At 46.2% G+C, this 26,573-nt stretch overlaps 1 protein-coding gene and 1 long non-coding RNA gene across 7 annotated transcripts in view; one reads left to right on the forward strand and one right to left on the reverse strand.

Moving 5' to 3' along the window:
• Window positions 1-2,950, forward strand: part of LOC308196403 — a 19,046-nt gene extending 16,096 nt beyond the window's left edge. Inside the window, exon 2 of the long non-coding RNA XR_013952185.1 lies at window positions 2,056-2,950. This is a non-coding gene — a long non-coding RNA (uncharacterized lncRNA). The remainder of the gene's footprint in view (window positions 1-2,055) is intronic.
• Window positions 2,726-25,457, reverse strand: BMF (Bcl2 modifying factor). 6 transcript variants are annotated; one of them, XM_080595342.1, is made up of 4 exons: window positions 25,318-25,457; window positions 23,501-23,596; window positions 22,178-22,341; window positions 2,726-8,966 (listed from the first exon to the last, which is right to left on the reverse strand). In XM_080595342.1, the coding sequence occupies exons 2-4, from the start codon at window positions 23,589-23,591 to the stop codon at window positions 8,865-8,867; spliced, it is 357 nt and encodes a 118-aa protein (XP_080451468.1). In that variant the 5' UTR covers window positions 23,592-23,596; window positions 25,318-25,457; the 3' UTR covers window positions 2,726-8,864. The 6 variants fall into 6 exon arrangements, with proteins under 6 accessions (XP_080451468.1, XP_080451463.1, XP_080451465.1 ...); XM_080595337.1 differs by having other exon boundaries at window positions 23,276-23,596; XM_080595339.1 differs by having other exon boundaries at window positions 23,276-23,596; window positions 25,278-25,437.
• Window positions 25,458-26,573: the final 1,116 nt, after the last annotated feature.

The raw sequence follows: 26,573 nt of genomic DNA on the forward strand, positions 1-26,573 counted from the left end.
CATTGTCCACTTATCAAGAGCTAACTGTCTCCATGAAACATACTTTCATGACTGTCGCTGTCGTGATTTGAGCAGCAGACGTAAACAGGGTCATCTCCAGCCATAGTGGGTGGATGTTTAGTTTATAGCGCTGAGGTTAAGAGTGAAAGCGTGTGACTAAGAGCAGAAAACAGAGGAGCCTTTGTATACATCAAGAGCCCTGAGGCAAAACACAGAGAAGGAGAATGCTGACACAGACTCTAATGGAGAAAGAAAAGAGTCCATTATAAATGTTACAGAGAACATAATTCATTTAAGAGAAATCAAGATTTAAAGGACTTATGCAGGGGAATAAGAATATTGATGTCAATGTGTTATGCCTGTCAGTTTGTCGTCTGACTCCATACATGCATCAGAGCACGGTGCATCACGTCAGGTGGAAGACAACTGACTGCCAGAAAGTATCGTCCACTCTTTGTTAGGTTCCTGTTGGAGGCAGGTTTCTTTCAATCCAGACTCTGGCCTTTCACCAGGAAGCACCAATATGCACAATGAGGCAATTGCATCTCTTGCATTTTAACACCCATCCATCACCCGAGCGGTCAAAAGTCACTCTAAGGACACTTTTTCTTTCCCAAACCCCATCTCTCCATAAATAGAAATGGGAGAAGAGGGCAAAGGGAGGAAGTGGGCTGGATTATTCAGAACTACTCGGGTTAGAAAGTACAAGGCCAGAGCTGGTTAGTAGAGCTGATTCCAAGCTTGTATATATATTACAGAGAGTAAGGACCGGCACATTTACTGCACCATAAAACAAAGGCATGAGTGCTTAAAAAATATTCCCCAAACCATATGCTATAGTGGCTTCTAAACTTCAGCAGCCAGAGTCATGAAAATAGAGTGCTTTGTGCAGTAGCTTGCGCAACCGAAGAACTTTCTCGTCCTCGGAGTGCTTTATTATTTTTAACGAGACAGGCCGAGCACTTCTTGATAAACATTTTTTCCTTGAAGCAGTAATCCTACTTAAACTTTTTACCTTGTCCCTACAGCATACCACTAGGAAGTTCATAACAAAACTCATTTTCTCTTAAAGCGCTAGTCATGTCAGTACATATAGCAAGGGATGCATTGTGATTGCTATGACTGGAAATAAATTGGAAGTGCCATGTTAATATGCAGGCTTAAGATTTTAAGAAGAAAAGTTTTCTAAAGTATTTTCTAAAGTCTAATTTCTTTCAAACTAAAATAATTGTATGCATTAATGTCTGTTGTAATGGAAATGTTAGTAGTGTTTGGTCCTGATGCCTACCCCTGACAACGTTTCCATGCAGCGACCCTACTTTGCCATGGCCAGATGACAGGCAGCAGCTTGTGACAGATGCAAACAAGAAAGCCAAGATTAATCCAGGCAATCTCAGAAGGAAAGCAGTCCATGCAACTGTGCACTTGCCTTTGTTTTGAGCAAGGTGCAATGCATTCTGCTGCCTTGGCAAATCCTTCTGGGGTAGCATTACAACAGTTCATTTGTAAAGGCGATTATTTTCTTTGATACAAGAATTACGAAAGATTTTAAGAGTGAGAGTTTGATTAATGGTAAGAATTTAATGAGAATCAGCAAATTCAGAGCCAACACTCCCATCTAAGTCAATCTCAGTGCTGTCCCCGCGTATCAGTGTGCTACAACAGGCTCTTTCATAGTCACATGATACTGGCCAGGGGACACACTTTCAGTGGATCTAATACAATGAAAAGAAAAACTGTCTTTTTCCCCCTGTGGGCTTAGATGCACATGTGGCTTTTCATACCACCCACATCATGTGTTCTGAGAATGAAAGACCCTTTGTGACGGGCACACACCAGCAGAGGCAACTTAACATCGATTAAGATTGTTAACTCAGTTTCCTAAAGCCTCCCAATGAACACTGTACAAAAAAATGATCACATTGGTGGAGGCATGTGGTTGAAGGAATTGGATCAATGATACTATAAATAATTTACAATACACACCTCTCATTTCCGCTCTACCCAGTTTAACTGTCATTATTTAATGGACATACTTTTTCTCTTTCCCTATAGAATGCAGTAAAACTTCAGGAGAGGCCTGATGACTACCAAAACACATATCTTGCTGTGTATTTTGGATGGCCAAGGCATTCACAATTTTGTATTTGGAGGAGTCATCACAAGCCCTCTGAAAGCTGCAGCCACCTTTGTCCACTGCCTTTATGTCAGAAGACCAGCAAGAACTGTACCTCCCTGGTAAGACTACCATGCAATGTGTGTCTTTATCCTCAAGGCCTGAGGTGCCTCTGAATGTACCTGCCCAGGCAGAAGGTAAGCAGCCATCAATCAAAGGTCACATTTTACAGATTTGGAGAATGCATCCTATGTATGTTCTCAAGAGAAGGAAATTCTCAGGCTCCCGATTTGAAGCTGCAAGTTAACAGTGCAGCTCCAAGTTGACTGCACAGCTTCAACTGGCAGCAGTTCTCTATCTAAGCACGGGAATATCCCTCCTTGAAAGAGTATTTCATGACTTGAATTGTGCCCAAGGACAGCAGTCCAGTTTGGAAACAAAAATGTGTCTTTGCTGCAGGGTGTGGTTTTAGGGTACACATAAAAGGATCAACCAGATATTTTCAAAGTTGAACAACCAAAACTGTATCACCAATTTAGGTAACCCAAGAACTGGCCAGCTGTGGGAATGCCCTCCCATCCCTTAAAAATAAAACAAAGAACACAGACAAAGAATTTAACAATTTTATTAAAAACTGTACCAGTTATTAGAAAAAAAAAATCCAAGTATTAAAGTATTAAAAAGCACCAAAGAAAGAAAGCACAAAGCAAATATACTGCACAGATACAAAAAATAAAAAAAAAAAAAAAGGAGCACTGCCCCGTCACCATTGGTACAGGCAGGAGTCCTGGAGGCACACAACCAGGATAAACAAAATGCTACATTCTCACTGGGTCTCAGTCCATGGCAAAGAAGGTGTGTGCACTTCAGGACTAATCCAGACAGAAATCTCACAGGAGAGCATCAGATTTACTTCTGCAGCAGGACAGTATAATATTCTGTTGAACATTAGAAACCATGGGGAAACCCTCCACTGAGGGTAATGGAAAGTTTATTAAATACACTGCAAATTCTAGCTCGTTTTACCCTTTTGGTTTTCCAGATGAAGGACTCTGAAGTTTTAAAAAAGAAAAACAAAATGTATCCCATAAAAGTAGAAAAATCATGCAGGAGAAGGGAGAAAATGCGAATCCATATTTCACAGTATTCTCATCAGTGAATTTTACCTAGAAACATGGGAGACTGTACTACATACCATTGAAGAGAATGGAAGAAGAGATACATTGTAAGTTTTACCAAAACCAAAACAAAACAAAACAACATTCTAGACACCCAAACTCAAATTTAGTGGCAGGTTTTTCATATATACCCAGTGGAAACAGACATTCAAATCCCTTGGGCTGTTTTGAAATTTCTCGATTAGAAGCCTAGCTTCTGACTTTTATTGAAGAAGATACTGACAGTGTTGTCTTTATGTCACACCAGTCTCTCCCCCTTTTGCCATTAGAATTGTCTTTCATAATAGTCTGATAAAAAATGGAGCTGAGGAATCTGTGACGATGCTCTCCTGGAGCTGTGTCTACAAATTAGGGAGACTCCTTTAGATTTAAGAATAACTTTATACATGCAAAATTTTCATAATAGATTTTAAAAACAGTTTAAGAATCTACCCTTCCCACCCCTCCATTCCCCAAAGGCAGCTAAGAGTCTGAAGACAGAACTGAAACATGGCTTTAAAAAACAGCCCACAGACATTAGGTTTCGCTTCCCAGAAACCAACTTCCAGCATGGGATTCACAGGAAGAGACCCTCCTTTCTGTGGCTAGGGGAAAGGTGAGGCACATGGAAGAAAGAAGGGGTAGGGGATGTCAGACTGCATTCAATTTAAGAACACACACATGTACACGCACGCGCACACACACAGGCACACACACACAATTACATTCCAGTGCATTTGATGTGTTTGGTCTTTTCTGCTTTTCCTGGTGGAGAAGAACTGAGCTGTGTAACACCTGCGTGAACACATGCAAACCAAAGAAACAGAGACCACTGAAGTCTATAGGAACTGTAAAAGATTGTTCTGTGATCTTTTATCAATTCCTTGAGGTATTTCTTCTTGCTAAAACAATCAAAGGCAACAGGTAGGCATTTTTGTAAATGATCACAAATGCCAGTTTGAAAGACAGACTCTTTTCAATGACATAATTAAAAACCTTTGTTGTCAAATTATGCTAATACTCTATAGTGCTTGGTCCATGTGCAGAGCTCCCATGAATATGGATGAGCAATCCATGGTCCTTTTACTTATAATCCTGAAGTAAATAGAGCTGGTAAAATAAGGCAAGACCTCCACATTTCTGCATTCTTGTTTGGCTTCTAGCACATACGTTATGTGCCGTCTGTATTTTTCCCTTTAAAAATACCCTCGATAGCACACCATCCAGCCTGTCACAGTCTCACCATTCCCACAGCTTCAGCAGAGATATTGGTCAGGACCAGTAGCAGAAGGATGGAATTCATTTTACAGAGTTGAGGGGGTCACAATGCAACAACTGCCTCAAGTCTTTTTCCTTTTCCTTAGAAAAGAAACTCCCAGACCTACTAATGGGCAGAATCTGCAGTTTCCCAGAAGAGTGCCAAGCCCCATGCTGAATGAAGTTCAGTCTCGGGTACAGCTCCAGTGACTGCTATGGAGCAACTGCTATGGAGGACTGTAGTAACCTCACATGCACACATCTCATAAAACTTTAATCCAAGTTTGGGGGGACAAAGTAAACAGCCAGTAGAAAGAAAGAAGTCTTTGCAATCACCCTTTCTATATCAAGAAGGACTGGGTTCCTCTCCTCTAGTCCCTTGTTGATACCTGCCTCCAAAGCAAAGGCTGATAGGGATGTTTCTTTCAGGACTCTTCTACGGAAAGTTTAGCCAACAACCGTCTAATCCCGACCAGCTATTTAAACTGAGATATGTTATGCAGGAATTCAGCGCTACCAGAGATTATCAGCACCTTGGGAGAAGTCTGCAGCCCCACATACAAATCCAATGGCAACCCCTTCTATGCAAATTCATTGCCTCTTCTGCCTCTGTTGTATCCTACTTACGGCAGTTTGCAGCTATCCCTGGGCAATCACCTTGTGATTACTGGCTCAGCTTTCAAGAATTGCAGGAAACAAAAGTAAAACTAACTATTCCCTACTAGCACCAGGCCTACCGGATCCCAGGATGGCCAGGGTTACAAGATACTCAAAAGGGTGGGAAGCTGGGAAGGGATGCCAAGACCTCCATCCATCTCTCAAGGAGAGAGAGCTGAGGTCTGAAGCTGTTCTGGAGATGTGTGAAAGGCAAGCAAGACACTTCAACACTGCTGGTACCATCAGCAGCAGCTCAAACTTTTTCTTAAGAACTGCTTGCTAAAATTAGGAGTCTGTTTTAGAAGGAAGATCCATCTGCTCTCCCTAAATTGTTAGACTGTAGTTTTACAACACAGAGAGAAACAGTATCCCAGTCCTTTTGCCAAGACAACCTGGTATCAAAAGATTCTAGCATACTCCTTCACCAACAGGACTTAGTCCACATTCCTTGGAAGTGGCTCCCCAAACAATCAGCCTATGTCTGCAGTCACACTATAAGAGGCTCTCTGAGGGGACGATCTCCTCAGTGCATGCTGAATGGTACTCACTAACATGGAATGGGTGACAAACAAAAGGGTGATCACATGAGGGATGTGCATCTGTGTATTTGTTGATAAATATGTGAAATCTCCCCACCCTCCAGAGAAGACAGAATCATCTGACCAGGCCAGAAGGAAAAAAGAAATAACAAGTACCCACTATTTCCTCAAGTAGGTGAGACTATAAGCACGAAGCAGCTACTTTTCCTCAAGTGAATAGCCAGCCTGCCCCTCAAAATCTACATAAAGCAAAATAAGACTTTTGGGTTGACAGAGCGTATTTCCTTTCTCCAAGATATGCAGATATGGAATATAATTAAAATATATTATCAGTGGTTGCAAATCTCTGGCAACAGTAACCACCATGCATATTGCAGGAAGTCAGCCTTTGTCTAGGATTAGCCCTATGTCTCCAATGAAGTATTGTTGTTCAAGGAGGTTTTAACTTAAAACCCTGGCATGACCAGTTTTGATAAGTTTGTTGTTACACTGGGAAATACGGACTGGCAAAGATGTGTCTTTCCCTGAGCCAAATGATTCTATTCAGGCAGTCGGCCTGACTGCAGAACAATTCCAGGTGTTTGTTTCTCCACCTCGAGAACAGTCTTATCCTAGATAAACCGGTAGGGTCGCAACACCAGAAAGTGCCAACACCAGATCTATCTTTCCAGCTTACGTATCCAGAGCAGACACCGGCATTATTGGCCTGTTTGGTAGTCAAGTCAAGGCAGAAGGGAAGGGGAAAGCTCACAATGGTTTTTAGCTGTCAGGTGCACTTGCTGAGTCTTTCATAGTTTGCAGGGCTGTTAGGATGAAGCTTTGATCTACTGGTTTGTGACTGTGCCTGATAAAGGGGCCCTGGTATCCAGTGACAAAATGCAAGCATCATGTCCTAGAGTATGCTGGCAGGCAGCACTGCTGTGTTGCTTCCTGAGCCTCAGCACTTCCACTCCAGCCTCCTCAAGACCTTCCATTTTAAGAGTCCTCCCCTCAGCATCCAGCTTCCCAGGGGGCCCCAGTTCAGTCTGTGCTTGCACTACTCCTCAGGCTTTCCCCCGTTAAAGTCCTCATTCTCCAGTGACCAGCGTTTACTCCAAGCAGACTGTGCAAGACAAGGCATGGAAAGCCTCATCTCTGCAAACGCGGGTCGAGAGCGGCTTCCATGCTGCCGCGGCATAGTCGGCAAAAGGTATCACTTGTATCCCTCTGGGTAACTCTGTAGTGCACATGCTTAAAGAAACAATACAAAAACAAAAACAAGCCCTCTCCCCCCAAGAACCTTCCACCCTCCTAAAACCCACCCCCTAAAATATTACTTGAGATTAATTTGTATGAATTATTAATCATCCTGGACAAACATATTACTCTAGCACTAGCTAGAAAAATAACAGAAGAGGAGAAAAAAAGCTTTTCTCACATAAACTCTCATTACGTTAAAAGAGAGTGGCTGTGAATATACAAAAGTGAAAAAGGCTTTGGGACCTCTTTCATGGAGCTAAAGCACATTTTGCCACAGTAAAGCAGGATGCAAATCAAGAAAATGGGGCTGGGAAAGAGGGAGAAAGTCCAAATTTAACTGTGTTCAGTAAATTGTTACCAGACACGACAGTGCAATGATGAGATTATACAAAATACCAGAGAAAGCATGAATTAGAGAAGGATATGCAGAGAGGGGTGGAGAAGAAAGTGTATGTGCAAGTAAACTACTCTTCCCGTACAGTAATGCTTATTTTTCAGAGTGGACCAAGAGCAGAAGAATTTCTCAGTATCTGAAATCAACATTTATAACAGGGCTGAAGAACAATTCTCTGGACAGATCTTCCTCAAGCTAGTTTTATAATTTCAGATCTACAACAAGTTGCAGTGGAAATATGGAAATGGTCTGAAAAAAATAAAGTCTGTATTGGTTTTCTGTTAAAATTCTACCGTAGTTACCACTGGGTTTGTGAATTAATGATACTTAAGGCTACACAGAAGTAGCCTTAGATCTTTAAGGTTATTTCCTTTTGGTAGGGAAATTTCCCTGCACTGGTCCAATAATGTCAGTCATACGGACAAACTTCTGAGTGCATACAAACCAGGAACTGCAAGGAGATCTCCCTTAAAGTAATATTATTGCTGCTAGTCAGTATATGCTTACAGCAGCCTTCAAACATTACTTAGTGGAGTAATGGATAGACTGTACAGTGTGTGTCAAACTAGCTGCTAATTCATTTCCCTGCCAAATCCTGAAGCAATTTTACCAGATGCCTGGGACCTAAGCCTTCCTAACCAACCACATTATGGTAAGAGGAAAGAAAAGAACAAAACAAACACCCATCATAACACTAATAAAAGCATATACATTAGCATTGTAGAAGAATGATGCTTGTGTCATATTCCACGGTTTTCAGTTTCTTGCTGGCTTATGGGCACTGCGAACACTCAACTGGAAGTAAACAGTGGTGGAAATTAATAGCCACCAGTAACTTCAGAAAGGCTTTTAAGAATGTTGTACTGAAACAGTTTGGTCTATCAGTGGCCATGACAAAGAACAACTTCATGTGAGAGAGCTGCAACTGCTGCCCAATGGAAAGATTTAAGAGATTAGATTTCATTGTGATTTTCTCTCACATAAGATACAAAGAAATAAACCCACTCAGAAAACAAGTAAGCTGCTGGATATAAACTATTCGCATGTTTCATTGGTAACAAGAACTTTCTTCGTGGAGGAATCAAGCACCTCTGCTCGTGAAAACACCCACAGTACGTTTAGAGTCATCAATTCCGACATCACCTTTAACTAGCAGCCAAAATGACACTCCTGCACTCTATCACTGACTAACGAACAGGGCAGAGGAAGCTGTTAGCCTAATACCTGCCTCTCCTGCACAGAGGTTACCGGTGCGGGGAACCAGCAGCAAGCTTTACCAAACACACCCACATTCTGGCTTTCCTTCGACAGTGTTGGACAAGAGCTCCCTGCCTCGCAGGGCAGGGAGCAGCAAAGAGGAGTCCATAAAACCCCAAACTTGAAGACGAGTAGAAGAATTTCAGAGTCCTCACATCCGGCCGGCGGTGTGCATGTCTCTCCCCTGAACCAGTGTTTGTTCAGTGCTCCCTGCAGACTGGATGTGGCCTGAAACAGGTGGGTGAAGCTCACCTCTGCCCAGTGTGGTTCCTGTTCGCCTCCACATTTAAGGCCAAGTTGTGTAGAAAGAGAAAAAGCTGCCACCACACTTGATTTCTGTTCTGCTGATGCTGTAGAGGAGAACAGTTGAAACAAAGTTATTTATATTTCTAAAATTGCAACATACCACTTCTCTTTTCCAATAACAACTCAGTTACACTTTTCAAGAGCAGACACTTTAATCCCATCAGCATAACAAGGGGGTGCAGCAAGGGATGAGGGGAGAGAGGGAAATGATAAGTTCTCCAGAAATAATTGTAGCTCTAACATTACAAAAAGAAAAGAGCAGACCCTTTATGCATTGTGCACAAGAGGATTAAACTTTTTTTTTTGCTTGTAGGATTTTGCAGAGTTTAGCCAAGTGCTGTTTTTAATCAGATTGGCTTCTGAGCCTTTCAAAAGCCCCAGCTGCATGAACAAACAACCTTTTTTTTTTCTTTTTTTTTTTTTAAAAAAAAGCCCCCCTTCACCCCAAAAGTAAAAAAAAGAAAAAAATATAACTGGTGATCCATCTGTAAGTGATTTGACACCGTGAAGGTCAAAGGGTTAATCTTCAATTTAAACCACACTGCTGAGACAGCAAAACTCTGATTTCATCTAGTACAAGAAAACACATTCGTGCACACACACACTCCCCCGCCCTCCCCCCACCACATTTTCCTTCCCAGCATCTCCAAGATAATACTGCCCTTTTTATAGCCACTTTTGACAGTAAGCCATAAATAATCAGCCTTGGAGCCCTTTCCTACTGACTGGAGCCAATTAAACCTTAAGCAAGAACATACTTGAAAACACACAAAAAACCCAAACCAAGAGGTTATTTCAGGTCCCATTGTCAGGGAAGAAACATGGGAGTTGAGTTTCAGGGGGACACCAGGCTCCATAATGCAGCTTTGGGGCAGGGACACTGTTCCTTCTTTTGTTGTGTGTAATCGCCCTGCAAAAGTGGCTCCTATTATCCCCCCACCTTCCCGCACTTTAATGGCATCTCATACAAACAGGTGGGTTTCTCTTTACATTGCCCAGCCTGGGATACTATTTCACCTCAATAACCACCCCTCTATTAGAAGTCAGGCTTTGTTTTCTCCTCCAGAATTCCATATTTGCTAAGCAGGACTGATCATTTCTGGAAAACAAACCAGCCCCAGCCCCAGCCCCAGTCCCCCCGCCCCCGTCCCCAGCAGACAAGGAAACAGAAGACTGGCTTCCAACAACTCTGCCTCAGCACACAGGAGTTCATGAGAGCACTGAAGCACATTATACGAACAAGATGTTTCAACTTAGAGTAGCCCAACAGGGCAGAACAACACGGTTGCAAGGCATTCTTTATGTAATCACAAATAAGAGAGGGTTGCAACTGGAGTTAGTATACTGGAGACGTGTCAATAGGCGGTTCTTCAAAGCCCCCCCCTACATTGGTTATGTTTGTATCTCAGCACGGGCAGATCCGTGCCCACAAATCACAAGCACACACCCGACAGGCTTCAGAAAACCTGTGCTCACCTTGCATCTTAGCAGTGGTTCGTTCTGCTTACCGTCAAGACCGAATGGTTGTCTCCTGGAGTTAGGAGAGTTCACACAGCTCTAATCACACATTTCGACACCCGTCTGTTTGGAGCATCGCCTACAGATGGGAACTCGAGAGCCTGGTATCACTTATTTCAAAGTAACCAGCCCCGATTGTCCAGACATGGCTGGGTGTACATGAAAACAAGTCTTTCATAAACTCTCCTCTGTGGCTGGGTTACCAACGCCCGAGTTGTTCTCAAAAAGCAAGATGCTTGTTGTTTTGCTGCTCACCTCTCCGTTTGACCAGGCTTGTCCTTCCTTGTCAAACAAACTCAGAGATTTTTCTCACCCTTTTCCACACTTCCAAGCCTGCTCAAACACGCATGTGGAACCACAATGTTCTGATGACATCTAGATACCATGTTTTTACCAAGCTATTGTGGCTTAAGCTGAATAATCCGTAAAGGGAGATCTTCCATGTAGCATGTCAATGAAGCAGCATGCAAGCACAATAACTTCTGCTGCAGTTTCCACAAACAGCGAACTATGCTAGGAGAGCAGAATGGACAAACATACAGGTGCTCTGAAGGCAATACTGTCACTTTGGCAGATAATTTCATTCCATTGGCAACCAAAAGGGTGAAGAAGTGTCTTATAGGGAGCTAGTATAGGAAATGTAAAAGGAAGTTTAAAAATTGGTATCTAAATCCTGAACTTGAAATACATCTCAGCTGATCTGGCACGTACAATTTCAACTACTCCACCCTGTCAGAAGGACAACTATGTGCAGGAACCCCCGTATTTAATGTCCCACTTCATGTAGGAGGCTGCTTTGGGCTTCTCACACGCCTTAAGAGATTTCTAAACACTCTCTCTACTCCTGAAGTTGTAAATGTCACAATGTCAACTTAGAAGCAATCATTCTTTGTTCTTTGCTGTGATAGGTGAAAAAAGAAAAAAAGAAAAAAAGAAAAAAAGAAAAAAAGAAAAAAAGAAAAAAGAAAAAAGAAAAAAGAAAAAAGAAAAAAGAAAGGTTGTGTTCAGGGAAAAATAGTGGAAGGAGAGAGCTCATCTTCCTCCTTTTTATTATTTATTTATTTAAGAGGAAAAGGACTTTGAAAGAGTATTGGATTTTGGTTTTGTTTGGTAAATATGACTTAGATATTTACTTTCAGAAGGGCTACAGATTTGCAAGAGAACCAGTGGGATGTAGTATCGCAAGCACTAATTCTAAAATTCTTTTTTTTTTTTTTTTTTAATATTCATACTCTACCATGTTAATTTAACTCCCTATTTAAGCTACTTTTTTGGTACAGCATTTTCTTCTTTCTCCAGTTAAAAATGTTTCCTACTATTTACCTGATACACTCAATGAGATTTCCACACAAGGAAGAGCTGAATAAGAATTATTTCAGCCTTGTTTTCCCTTCCTTATAAAAGCTTAAGATCTCAAATCACTTTGTGAAGGACATTTATACCATTAATTTTGTTTTGAAGTTAAAAAATGGATCACTAGGCAACCTATTGCCTACAGCCTCTCAGCAGGCCGAGGGCAGCTTTCTAGGTTTTATTCTTAGACTGCAGGGCTTCTATTTTCCTGGGTCCATATTTAGCCGGCATTTCCTTCCATGGGGTTGCAGTTCACACACACTTTCACTGGCTTGCAGACTGAAGTAGCCTGCTCGCACTGTCCTCTCCTTCCACTAATTCTGGAAAGTGAACCAGAGCAGGAAGGTGATTAAGACCAGAGCTAATCTGGCAAAAAAGCTACCTCTACTATTGATCAGGTCATCCCTAATCCATCTGATCCACGTCACCATGTAGTCAAACTGATGCTTGTGCCAGCACAACAGAAAGGCAGCCTGAGAAAAGAGGAGCAAGCTGGACTGCTTCCATCAGTGGCAAGCCTAGCCACCACGGCTTACAAAACTATGGCTTCACTGCTGGGCTGAGCTGCTTTCTGCGGCACCAGTTCAGTGTGGGGCAAGAGCCACAGATATTCTTTGCAATAGAGATAGAGAAACCAATTTATAGAAAGATCTGTCTGAGCCTAAAAAAAAAAGTACTTCTTGCAAGTTTCAGTAGCTTTTCCCTAGATATGCCTCTGCCAAGACCAAAATACTCAAATATCTCAGGACTGTTTTCTTTTTTTTTGAGGGGGGTGTTGGGATTTATTTTTATTTTTATTTTTGGTGTTTGTGGTATAGTTCAGCTGCCAGGAAGGACAGAAAGCCCAGGAGAATGACTCCATGAATTCTACATCTGATTTTTTCAGATGTGGTATGTTTCAAGTCAACTCTTACAGACTCAAGGCTATTGTGGCACAGGTTTATGTTTTTCCTAAGCTTTGCTATGCTGATTGCACCCTCACCAAAGCATTTCAAACCTCGGAATCACTACTGCAGTAAGGTATCAGGGATGAACACTTTGCTACCTCCATGTAGCAGTAACACAAGGAACGTTTCAAACCTCCTTTCCCAAGATGGAAAGAAACCCCTTTTGCCCTCTACACTAGCTGAGACTGAAGAAAACTAGAGTTGTGAATACAGTAAGTCAACACAAAGCTGGAAACACATAAAAACATTTCCTATCACAGCTGCTGCTTTTTGAAGGGGATATCCTTAAGAGACTGTCTGTCTGAGATGTTAGCATGAATGCTTCAGTGAGTCACAAGGAAAGGAAAGGGCATTTTACAGGAAAAGTGTACTATGCAGAAGTAACAGTACATTAGCAAACCCTACTCCATGAACTGTGCTGGTAAAAGCCAGAAAACTGGTAAACAAACACGTAAAAATTGCAAGAACCTTACTGGAAACAAAAAAAAGAGAGACAGAACTGACCTGGCATTTGTTCCTTCCCCATAATTATTACTCCTAATACATGTTTAACACTGTCAGTATACAAATATACATCTGTGAAACACCACCCCAGATATCAAAAGCTTTTTGCTCCTTTCAAGCCCTTGAACGTGGTGCTCAAGGGAAGAATAGTATGGGTAATACACCTGAAAGAAAATTCTGTCCCTCTGCCAGCTTCTTGAGTCCTTAGGCGTAAAGACTTAATAGACGAATAGGATTCACATTTCCATCTGATGGAGGTGCCACTAACATCTTTGAAAAATAAAGAATATGTTCATCATATACACCTATTGTATGTGGGTATGGCACGTTCCTATCACACATACAGAAGCATGCACCTGTCTGCCCTCGTCAGCTTGTGGGCAATTTTTGACTTCGCTTCATGGTTTGCAGATCATTAAGGGTCAAAGTCCGATCATGTCTTAACTGGAAGGTTTAAAATATGGACATAAATGGCAATATTATAGCAAAAGAAGAATACTGGCCTATGTGCACATAAAAACATCATTCTTCCTTTAATGACTAATACAAGCATTAGCAGTAAGTTGTTGGGGTTTTATTTATTCACTGAAAACAAAAATACTTGCACACCGGGAGCAGTTGCTGACTCATCGCTGAAGGCTGTTTTGGCTGCCAGGTGGCTGGAGGCGCATTGTGCTACCACAAAACATGCTTCAGCTCAGAAAGACTAGAAAGTCACAGTCCCCAAGGCAACAGAGGTTACAGAAGGTGTCCCCAGTTGGAGAGAGAAATGCAGGCCAGTGGAAGTCAAATCCAGATCTTTCCAGCTGTGATTCCAAATGACTGAAGAATAATGCATGTTTAAAAAATTAAAAAAGGAAAAGAAGGAGACAGCAACAGAGAACAAATGAAAGAGGAGCTTGGCGGCACAAGGGAGGACAAGGCCCTTCCCGCCTTGCAGAGCCCCTGGCTTGGCTGCGATGGGCGATGTTTCTGGTGGAGGGAGACTTCTCCCAAGTACGGTTCCCTTGGCCAGAGCCCCAGCTGGGCTTTGTGAGGCGAGATAAGCAACACGTGTGCCTGTGAGGAGAAGGATGCGCAGGAGTGTGTGCAGGGAAACCTGGCGGGTTGGGACCCGGTGCAGGGCAGAGACCCACCCAGGTGTAGTGCTGGCCTGGGCAGCAGCGGACCTCAGATGGGCCCTGGGCACAGCGGGGCAGGTGAGCCCTTCCCGGGCCGTCTCGCAGCTCGAAAACAAGCAGGCAGCCGCTCGCTCGCGCCTTCCTCTTGTGCCGAGGCTGCAGGAAGTGGAAGCAGACAGGCGCCATGGCAACAGGCAGCTGACTGCGAGCTGGGAAGGGCAGCCACCGGCCAGCGCTTTCCCAGGCCCGCTGCACCGGCCCGGGGCACGGGGAGTTATTTTCCACCGCAGGGGTGGGAAAGGGGAGGTAAATAAGGGTCCTGCATTTCCACAGGCCGCACCTGGTACTGCCTCACCCTCAGGAGAGCGCCGGGGCAGGGCTTGCTCCTCTGCATTTCAGAGGTGAGGGTGCAGAAGAGAAGCCCAGGCCATCCCTCCGCTTCCGCAAGAGCTGAAGACAGCAGCGCAGCACCCAGCCGGGCAGCGGGGGCAGATTTATTTACTCAGCATTTACACCAACTCCAAGGCACCATCCAGCGCGGGGGTGATCCCCCTGGTGACTACGGCGTACCTCGGGGTTTCGGTCAAAGTAAAACTCGGGAAGTTTTGCAGGACAACACCCCGGCGGGGCAAGCGCGCCGGGGGAGCCGCGGGCAGGCAGGTGCAGCGCCGGAGCCTGCGGGCACAGCCGCCTCTCGTCAGCAGCTCGGATGACTCACAGGCTAAATTTAGCGAGCGATATAAACACGGCAGCCGCAGCGCAAACACTGCCCGGCAGATCCCTTCTCACGCACGGCGCCCTCAGCCCACGTCTCCTCGCTCGCCGAGGTCAGCGCGGCCTTCGGGGGCTCCGGGCTGCTCGGAGGGCCTCGCCGAGGACGGCTGCAGGGTGCCGGGGGTAACGGGTTACATCAGAACGCCTCATTAGGGTTAACGGGAGTTGCCTCACTGCTTTATTTTTAGATTGCTATTCTTTCGGCTGCGGTGCAGTCCTCAGAAAGATTACTTTGCCATTGGCGAGGGTAGCTACCAAGGAAAAAAAAACCAAAACAACAAAACAGAGACTATAAAAGGCTAGCAGGACATTCCCCTTCAATGGCTTGAAACAAAGGAGGACTCCGCACGCAGTTGGGCCCTTGCTTCCCTGCCTTTCCACCATAAAACTTAATTGAGTAAAATACAAACATACACACTCCTACCATAAATAATCAGTCCAAGCATCTCATCATCCCCCTAAGAGATGGCAGTATCTTAATAAGATCAACCAATCTAAGCATGGACTGGAGGCAGAACTACTGGGTTCCAGTCGGTGATCACTGCATGATCTCAGACAAGTTATAACCTGCATTTCCTACTCTCCCACACTAAAAAATAAGTGGGATATTACCACAATTATTTCTTAATTGAAAAATAATTTCTCAACTGTCTGACTGCTCTGAGTGGAAAGCACATCACCGCTGCCGTGGTTCATGTGGTACTGTGAGAACTGAAGAAATGGAACACAGCCTGCAAAGAACACTGGGATTTTACAGGAGAACAAGAAGTACCGTATGTTATTTAAAGCACACCATGAGACTGCAGGTGATGTCAGAAATACTGTAAAATAGTTCGCTATATATCACTTGTACTGTCCCAAAGGATTATTCCGTATCCTTTAGTAGCAGCAGTTGTGATGTTTTGAGATTGTAGCCCCACTGCCTGAAAACACACCCCGTGAAGGATTCACAGCAGTCTGTTACAGAGTCCTCATTTCTCTCCTGTCACCAGGCTCCCTTATCCTCTGCCCACTTCCTCTACCAGAGTTAGGCAGGAAGTTTTGCTTTTCAACATTATCCACTTTTTCAAGCAGGAACAAAAACCATAATATATTTAAATCTTTTGTCAGATGAAAGCATAGAGAAAAAGAATAGATTACGCTGATGCAAAAGTTCTGTTTTTTATTAAACTAACGCATAATGGTTGTATGCAACTACCACATCAGGAGTTCATACAGCCCAGCCTCCAACAGCAGCCTTTTGTGGCTGCCTGAGGAAAAGCAGAGAGAGCAAGTACATGCAATAGCTCCCCCTAATACTCTTTCAGCATCTAACTATTTTGAGCTTACGACTTCCTGAGTCAGATCTGGTTTCTGTTTACCTAGTGACCCTTTCTATGGCCATAAACATGCGCCAGTTCCCCCTGAACCCAGGTAAAGAACTGTGATGCACAATGTCTCTTGAAAAGGAGTTCCAGAGCTATTTATTGCATGGAAAAAAGACATCTTATTTACTTTGAGCTGGCTCCTACTAGCTTGATTTGATTTTGCCTTTGTACTGGGATAAGCAAGTTTATCCATTCCTTCACATCACTTTTGATTTCTGTTTAATATTGCTGCCATATCCCCCTTGCTTTCTGTCTGTCTTAGCCTTATCAGTCCTAGGCCATTTTTTCTTTACATGTATGGAAATTTCATCATCCTTCTTGCCTTTCTCTGAACCTTTTACAGTTCTCCTGTATCATTTGTAGAGGAAGAAAGGAAACCAAAAGTGTATGCAACATTCAAAATATAGGAGAAACATGGATTTATGTTCTTGCTCTTCATTTCCTTTCTTAACACACCGAAGAATTTTATTTCATGTCAGAACTGAAAGGGTCAAGCAAGTTTCTTTTAACCTAATGTCAAGTAATCAGCTCCACAGGCAGCAAGATTTGGGAAACATCAGAACAGGTGCAAGGCAAGGGGCAACAGGTTGCAGTGTCACTTATCCACATGAGGGAAGGTGAACTTCTGAGCCCACCACTTCCTTCCCTGTCATTTGTCAAAATGGAAAAAAAATATCTAACAAAATTAAGAAAAAAAGATATCTGTCCCCACTTTCCCATATCTAGATTCTGATTCCACTGACTGTGTGAACTCCTCTTCCCTGCTATGGCACACTTGATTCCTCAAGCCTAGTATCCCAGTTCTACAGCTTTGCCTCTCAGTCTTCCCAGCCTCATACCCAGCCTCTCCCCTGCCCTCTAAACTGGGCTCACCCATGTAGGGAATTCTCAATCTGGTTCTTTCCCATGTCATGCTCCTGCATCCTGAGCCAGAAGCTCAAGTTCTGTACCAATTGGCATCCCACAGCCAGCAGAGCTGAACAGAAGATCCCCTGCTTTGTGCAGCAGCAGCAGGGACCAACCAGCGCTAGCTAGAAGCAGAGATCTTGAGATGTACTAACCTACTCTGGAAACAAATCAATGAAAGCACTTACCCCAAGTCTCAAAGAGACTGCAGGTACGAGTAAGGAGTTGCTGGTGCTATGGGCTCAGCTGCAGGACAGTTTGGGAATCTTTGCATTACATTATTAGAAAGCTTTTCTGTTTTTTTTTTTCTCTTTTCTTTTAAAGTAAAGTCATAACACTTTCTTGCAAACAATTCCAGTTAAAAAAGAAAAAAGTAACTGTTAAAAATTCCCTGAATGTCCTCAGTAAACAATGGAGAAAGCCTGGTGGAGTTTGGGATGAGTATTGCACATGTAATGCCGTGCACCCATCATCCTGCACTGAGAAGTTTCTGACAGGACACTCAGGCTCCCTGTTGTATAAGCAGAAGTGTCTCAGAGGATGCCTCAATAATTCTCATGAGACACAGAGGGGGAAAAATATGCAAAACGTAACAAGTTTCACTTTCAAAGGAAAATAACATTTCCTCCCGGACATTTTCAGTGTAATTAACTTGAGGCAATTGGGTACATGTCTGGTAGCTTGTCCATAACTGGTGGTTATAGGCATCCAGACTCCGCAGGCTGCTCGGGCCCACAGCACAGTGACACAGCAAGAGTTATTTGCTGAACCCTGAACCAAGTGGGGAATATTCAGAAACAAAGTTTTCTATAGCTAGATTCATGGAGGCTATTTGAGCATGGTCAGCATATCTAAATCAACTGCAGGATTCCTGATGTGTTGGAAAGGGGCTTTGTTGTTGTTTGTAATGCACTTATTTACTCAAGAAAGCTCAGCTCTGATTCAGCATCTGGTTCTCATTGAGGCTCAGCTTTTTTTAAACCAAGCTTTCCAGATGGGTTGACTGAAGCACAAGGAGGTCAAGAGACTTGTCTGAGGTCATACAGCAAGTCAGTGGCTCTACTTGGACTGGAGCCCAGAACTGTTCAAGGCTACCACTCCTTGGCTCTTAAAGAGACAATTTTATCCCCTGTGAAGTGATCTTATCACCATGAAGAAGAAATGTGAAAAAATGGTCCCCTCAGAGCTGCAGCCTGCTTTGAAAGAGTTATTCTATTTGGGAAAAGCTGAAGCGTTCCAATGCCTTGGTGGATCAGGTCAAACCAGAGGGGTGTGATACTGATGTACGGTGTCATCCACCTCGCACTTATATAACCCACATGCTCCTATAGGGTGGCTCGGCACTGCTGCTGCTTGTCTCTAGCTTTCTACTCGCATTCCTTCCAGCAGCGCGTCAGATCACAAAATTCACTGTCCATTGAAGCTGAAACCTCTCCTCAAGGCACAAGGGTGCACTGAGAACCTGAGGAAGAGCCCAAGCACTTGCTGCCATGGCCTGGACAAGGGAACCCAGGCAGCACATCTCTGCTGACTGAGCAGCAGGTACCCGAAGCTCAGCTCCGCTCTCCATAGCGCTGAGTGTACCCTTCAAGCTCAGGCACAGGTGTTTGTTTTCCAAGGGCAGAGTGAGAAATGCATAACGGAGGAAACATTGCCAGAGGCTACACAGCCTCAGACAGGTAAAAGGTACTAAAGAACTTCGGAAGACACAGGTGGTCTCACGCATCATCCGAAGAGCTCTTCGGAAACTGGATCAACCGCTGCTGCTTCAGGAACACTGAGCTTTGCTCCATCCTTTCTGAATAAGTTAGGATCTTAAAAAGATTAAAGCCACAGAGTGCTAGGGAATGTTGTGTTATTGCTCTAGCACTGTTCTAAGGATGAAAAGCCAGGTTTTAAACTACCATATTCTGTTGAATATATTAATAGGAAATAAAACCCTGAAAATGGTGCACATGCCAAAAGCAAACATAGGTGCGGCCAATTTTCTTATTCTTACAAGATGCATACCCAAAAATCTTTTGTATAGCCAAGAACCACAAAACAAATACCACATAGCTCAGGGAGCCCAGGGAAGAGATAACAGTGACTCTCCAGGGTTCCCAGTGTGGGATGGGGTTAGACAGTGCGTGTTGCCGAGTCCAATGACAACTCAATGACGTCAACCTCAGCAGCTATTGCCCATTCAGTTCCCTTCCCTTTCGCAGCCAGGGATGTACAATAACCAGCAGCCTTTGTGTCAACACAGCCTTTCTGCTGCAGTAGCAAAATGAGAGCCATACCTGAGCTGCTGGAGTGTCTCACAGAACTCAAGAGCCACGCGAGGACAACCCTTCAGCTGGCCAGATGATTTACTCCAACATGGAAAGTCCCTCCTAGCTCCTGCTGAAGGAGCATGTACTCCTTTTCACAGGTTCACAGATAAAATGTTTTGTAGTCTCCAAAAGGGGCACAGCTTGTTGAAAACCAGACTTGCTCTCTCTCAGGACTTCACAAGACCACACTGGTGTGACTAACTTAGTGGTTTTCTAAATCTGATTCAAGACACCACTCTGGAAAGTTGGTTTTGACCAAATGGTTGAAACAGGCTGGAATTGGGCATCCAAATCTGGGATTAGTTTCACAGCAAGCTAAATGACAGCCCAGTTTTCCACGTCTCAGATTGCCCCTTCCAAACCACAACACACTGTAAACCAGTTCATGTGTCTCCGGAGAGACTTGCTTGCTTCTTCAGCAACCAGCTGGGAAGAGTCACTGCACACAAGACAGAGGGGCTCCTGCACGAGAGATCCATGCCAAAAGCCAAAGGAAATCCTCCACACAGGGTTGGGAGGGAAGGGACTGGGCATGACAACGAAACACTCCGTGGGGAAAAGTGCCTTGGACACTAATATGTGCCTCAGTACTTAGTTTTCCTGGCAGACAAGAAAGGATCCCTTAACAGTTCCAAATGCCAAGGCCTATCCCAGGGTCAGGCTGTGGAGAACCACTGGCTGAACTACTCCATCCTTGGTTAAGGTTTTGTATTTTTGTTTTGTTTTCAAATTTAAATGGCTGAACAGCTCCCCCTCCTTTACTACTTGTTGCTCTTCCAGTCCAAACAAAGACAGCAGAGCTCCTCCTCTGCTGGCTGCACGATTGGGCAGTGCAGGCGGATGCTTTTGTTTACTAACTCTCCCACATGCTTGGCTGACACGCAATTCGGCTGGCCGGGCAGTCCTGGCTGCAGTCCTGAGCATGGTACTGGGAGCCCCTGCAGCACACGCAGCCGGCAGCTCACCCACAGCTACGCGGCTGCAAAAGCCAGAGCAAGGGCAGTTTCAGAGGGTTTTGGGTGGGCATTCTCAGATGCGTTTCCAAGGCACGGACATCAGATAGGTGCACTCCCCGAGATGAACAGGGTCAGGTTACAACCAGTTTCACCACTTCGCTCCAGGGCTCCTCCGCTCCAGAGATGGCTAAACCTTTCCTTAACTGAGAGAACCTGGCTGGAGACAGCGGGCCCTTCAGCTGTTGCTAGTGAAAAGGTGGCACTGGGGAAAACCCCATTCAATCTAGTAACGTAAGGTAAAAAGCTTGCGGCGGTTCATCATTTTCTGTAGTTTGCAAAATGACATTCATCGCCCTATCTACATCTCTACAGGTTAATCTTCCTGTTACAGCTTCTTTAATAGTCATGCTGTTTGAATATGAAGAATCCTATTTCCCTCATGTCTTTCATGTCACAAAGAGAACCAAAACTTTGCCCAGCCACAAGCCACGTTCTCTGACCAGGACAAAGACCCTCACTTACCTTGGAGAAGAATTGCAACAGATCCCACAGTTACAGAGCACTGACTCACTTGGAGTCACACTCTGAAGTCAGCAAGAATGTTAGCTTCTTCATATGCAAGTGGATACACACTCTACAACACCTTGTTGGACTTGCACGCAAGTAGAAAAGTGCTACCTACTGCTAAAGTTTGGCCACCTGCGCCAAACTCTGTATGGCTGGGATTTTCATTTCTTCATTATTCAACAGAGAAAGGAGGGCAAGGAAGAAAGAATCTGGGTTTTTAAGGATGCTGGGGTTATTTGGTTTCTTTGAAAAGCAGTGTTTCTTTTCTGTTGTTGTTGTTTTGTTTTTATAGAGAAAAAAAGATTCTGGAGTGTGGTTTTCAGACCCGATGGCATCTTACAGCTGTCTTTTGTTGTGAGGAAGTTAGTCACAAGTCTGAGACACTAGCTAGGACTGTCTCACAGAGGAGCTGCTAGCAAGTCTAGCACAATCTAAATACACTCTGCAACACGTGAGACAACTATCCCTAAACAACAAGGAGTGTCAAAACAGACTCTGGGCTTGTTGTCATCTCCAAGATGAGGAACTGATATAAGCCACAGCCAGCCAGCTGTGCCACAGAAGAGACAATGCTGGTGGTGAGGAGGGTAGAGGAAAACAGTGAAAGCTGTAATAAAAAGCAAGGGGGAGACTGCTGGAGAAAGTACCAGTGACCCTGCTGCTGATGAACCAGAAGAGCTGGAATAGCAACAGCAACCTTCCCAAGCAGTAAATGCAATCCTACACGCTCCTCTCTCCACTTGCCAGTCTTTACAAAGAGCCACCAAACTAGCATAAGCAAAATACACAGGGATACCACGGCTTTCATCACTGCTGGCAGTTTGCTGCCTTAGGCAGCAGCCTGCTTGGCTGATGCCTGGAGCCAGGCTTCAGGAGCACCACTCCTGGATAAGTAAGCCCCCACCTTCCCCTTTGGAAACACCCTACCCTCTGTATGTGGAGCCGGTGGAACTGGTCTGCAATGCACTGCAACTTCCGTGCAATCTGCACCTCCGCACGCGCCTCCTGCTGACCTTCCTGAGGCTCCTCTTGGAGGTGTGGATCCAATGCAAAGCCAACTGGAGGGACGTGTAAACGGTAACCAGCGTTCCCTACAAGACAGAGATCAGAAGAGTTGTTCTCCCAGCACAAGGAATAGCTCTTCTATTCGGTACACTTCATGCACACTGAAAGAACTGCACATAATCCTGATTTTTTTGACTCTTTTTAAAGTCCAGTTTCTGAAGCCCAAACAATGACCACGTACAAGCAAGCATGCTCAGCTTTTAGGTAGATTTATATCCATTAAGCAGAACATTGTGTTGCTTCCCCTAATCAAATGACTGATAGGATCTTGCACTTGGTTCTTTTTGCTTGTTTATAGTTCAACCAAGTGCTGAGGTGCTGGTTTTGTTTTTTCTACACTTTTTCCAACATTTCTGCCTCAAGTTGTCACCCATTAAAGGTTACTGCATCTTTTCTGTCAGACTTCTCTGGCATTTAGTGGGACCGATATGAAATAAGGCTGGATCGCATATGCAGAGCTGAGTAGTGTCTTATCAGTTACTTATAAAATATTGCATGGACATGCTACATATTTAACAACTCTAACTCCAGGAAAGAACCTAAAAGCTGTCCCACTAAGCGTGAATTGTTGCATTTCTATCTCTCCACCAAAAACTTCCAGGAGCCTTCCCATGTGGATGAGACAGCACAAGAGGTTAAAAAATACGTAGGTAAATGGTAGGATATGAAGGATGGTGAACACTTTAATGTCTAGCAGTACAATAAAATGTGACAGAACAATGCGAAAGAAAAAAAGGTGGAGTATCAAGTACAGCAGAAGCAATGAGCAAGCGCCTAGATCCTGCAGTGACAAGCAAGGGTAAGAAGATACAAGTCATCTCTCCTCAGGGAGTATGAGAGAAGCAAAATAATTTAAGTCCTTCAATTGAATGCCCTAATGAAAGAAACTTTGCCTGATCGGGGAAGTGCTGAAGGGACAGTTTCCTTGCTGAAAAGCTGGTGACATTGGAGTGCTCTTACCATAGAAGAGTCTCCGGGGCTCTTCAGTGACTCCACAAGGCAACATAACATCCTGACTGGAAGAGGACGGGCTGAGTGTTTGAGTTGCCTTGTCCTGCTGCTCAGGATGCCTGACACCGGGACCACAGCAGTGTGTGAGGGGAAATAGTTGAAACCTCCCCAGAAGGCAGCTGTAGGACTGGTTCTGTGTGAAAATGCCTGTTGCAGTCATCTCACCAGGCTGACCTGCAAGTCCAAAGTCATCAGAGTGAAACACGTCATCGTCCAGCCCATCCAGGCTAGAATAGTCCTCTTCCAGGTAGCTGGGGCGATCCATTGCTCCTGCAATAAAGGGACATTTGATGAAACAGCTAAGACAAGAATCACATCCAGGAGACAACGCCTTCCGCTCGGACAGTAAGGCACAGGTCCTTCTTTCGTGCCTGCCTGCCCCCCTCCCTCCCAGTGCAGCCCGTCTGCATGGGCAGGAGAGGCGAGTGACTCAGTGGCGAAGATCAGGGCTTTGTGGAAAGTCCTCGAGTGCCTGGCCAGAGAGAGCCAAACTTAACACGTCCAAGGCTCCACCCACGACTCCAATCCCACAACTGGTCACAAGGAGGGAGCCAACCCCTAGCCTCAGCACATCAACACTGAAGAGACATGGTTGTAAAAAGCAACCCCAATCCCTCAAATTATCCTGTGCCAGTCAACTTCTTTGGGGTTTGCTCTGCTTTGGCCTGCTGCATTCGAACTTTATGGTATGCCCCATTCACTTCTTCCCCAACTGTTGATGAAGTAAAGCTCATAATCACAAGGCTGCGAGGCCAGGCTTTTAAGAAATCCCAGCGGTTGCAAAACTCACAAGAGCTGGCAAAGCTGTCTCTGTGAAGCTCTCCATAACTTCTCCCTGCACGGGCCAACTTTCCCTTCGACTTCCCATTTCTTCCCTCAGCTCAACGGAAGACATCTCCCAAACTTGGCAACGCAGCCACTCCATTACCTGCCTCACCCCGAAGTCTATGCGCACTGTCAGTGCATTAGCTCGTCCTGCTGCTACAGGAAAAGGCATTTGCCAGCATCAGGGTTTAAGTCAGGATTTCTGTAATTGCCATAGCAAGAGCTCCTGAGCTCTGCTGCAGCACAAAATTGGACAAAGATGGTAGAAGAAAAAAAACAACAACACACGAACAAACCCTCTATCACTATTTCAGAGCTCCTTGCAAACAGACAGTCATTAGAAGCAGATTTATCAAAGAAGCCACGAGTCCCTTTACTGTTACCTGTGCATCTAACCCCATTAGAAGACAGTCTCCTAAGAGATCCATCTCCAGGCTTTCCACCCCGTTCCAAACAAGGCAGTGAAATTCAACTCTTCACGTCTCTTCCTTTGCCCTGGTTTGCGAGGAAGCATTTAACAGAACGGAAGACTAGCGAGAGGAATTTCAGGCCTGAAGGAGACAGCAACAACAGCTTCGTGAGGACGTGCCCGGCGCTCCCATCTCCCCCCAGGTGAGCGGCGCCCACACCACCTGTAAGCGTGAGAGGAGACGAAGGGCCCGGCCCGGCTGCTGCCAGAAGCCCCCCTGCAGGGCTCTGCGCCGTCACCCAGCCTGCCCGGAGCCCCCGGCGGCCAGCGGAGCCGCGAGCCTCGCTCTGCCCCCCGCACTCACGCCTCTTATTTCTTCCTCCTCCGGAGCGCTCGGCGGAGGCGCCTACGGGACGGCTTGCCCCAGCCCCCCCGAGCCTCTCCCCGCCGCCCGCGGGCACACGAGGGGCTCGGCGGCCGCAGCCCCGGCGGGCGGGCGGGCGTGCAGCTGGGCGGGCTCGGCGCACACGTGCGTGCCAGCTCCCAAAACAAAGCTGGCCGCGAGCTGCGCCGCGCTCCGCCGCCCGCCGCCGGGGCTCCCCGCCGAGCCGCTGCCCCCCGCGCCGGCAGCCGGGACGGGACGGGACGAGACGAAGCCGCCGCCACCGCCCCGGGGCACGGCGCCGCGCCCCCACACCGCTCCCTGACCGCCGGTACCGGGGCCGCAGCCCGGCGCTCCGCCGCCACGGGCACTCACCGCGGAGCGGGACCGGCCGGGCCGGGCCGAGCCGAGCCGAGCCGCGACGGACGGGCCGGGGCCAAGCGTCCCCCGGGGCCGCCCCGGGAGCGGGAGCCGCCGCCGCCGCCTGCCCGCCCCGAAGTGCCGCCGCCGGGCGGGCCGCGAACAGCTGACGGCGGCACCGCCCCCGCCGCCCGCGGCCCGCCCCCGCCCGCCGCCCAATGGGGCAGCGCGGGGAGCGGGGGGCGGGGCGCGGCGCGAGGGGCAACGGCCGCGGCGCGTGAGGGGCGGGGGGGGCGGCGGGCTGAGGGGGAGCGGGGGGGCGGCCCCGGCCCCGGCCCCGGCCCCGGCCCCGGCCCCTTTCTCCTCATCCGCCCCTCACGGCGGACCCCGGTCCCCAGGGGAGGAGGAGAGGGCTCAGCCCGAGCGGCCGCGCTCTCCAGCGAGAGCGGAGACAAAAGCGGTTGAAAAGCAGGGCGCTCCTCACAGCTGAACTGCTTTTCCGTCCCCGGGCCTCGCAGGTAAAAATAAACCGCTCCGTCCTGAGCGGGTGCGATGAGCGGGGAAGGGTGTTTACATCGGTTAGCATTCAGCGGGACCGGTTCAGGAGCCTGATCCTGCCCCACAGGAGCGGTCCCAAGGCTGAGCGCAGCGCCCCCGGCACACGGCCTGGGAAGCTCTTGGCTAGGTTTGAAGCTGATGAGAGCCTGACTCCAGCGACAGCTAGTTACTTTCAAACAGAACTTGTATGTCCTGGCTTTGTACGACTTAGAAAATTCCCCTTGACTGTTAAAGTCCGAACGCTGAGGTGCTTGGGGTAAGAATGCTGTACCGCACTCCGTGCCCATTCCTGCGTACGGGCGCTGTGCAGAACCAGCACCTGAGCTAGCAAGGATAAGTTCTCAGTAGCATCGCCTATGAAGCCCCCTCACTGAGAAGATTAAGACAGACAAAAAACAAGCCTGGCACTCCGAACAACAGCTTACCGCGGTGTCACCTACTCCACTGTTGTTTGCACCCATAGGCTGCAGATGCTTTCCCCTGAGCTCAACAGCAAACTCTCGCCAAACCCAGAGGTGCAGGATCGAGCTCCTCAGCACAGAGCAGCGCCCTGTCAGGCTGCCTTTACAACCTACGTAACAAGAGCACTTACAAAGGAGATTTTAAAACCCAGCTGGCAGCTGAGTAATGTTAATTGCTGTCAAGTCTGCCGCACAGTTATTGAGGTTTGTAACTCAAACGCAGGAGAGGGGTTAGATTGGAAACTGGTTGGT

Source organism: Anser brachyrhynchus, assembly GCF_964034855.1.
Source record: "Anser brachyrhynchus genome assembly, chromosome: 5".
NCBI lineage: Eukaryota > Metazoa > Chordata > Aves > Anseriformes > Anatidae > Anser > Anser brachyrhynchus.

Coding starts and splice junctions, on each gene's coding strand:
- BMF (XM_080595337.1), bottom strand. CDS start 23,591: ATGGATCGCCCCAGCTACCTGGAAGAGGACTATTCTAGCCTGGATGGG. Junction 22,342..23,275: donor GCCCCGGAGACTCTTCTATG/GTAAGAGCACTC, acceptor TCTGTCTTGTAG/GGAACGCTGGTTACCGTTTA. Junction 8,967..22,177: donor ACCGGCTCCACATACAGAGG/GTAGGGTGTTTC, acceptor TCTCCTCTACAG/CATCAGCAGAACAGAAATCA.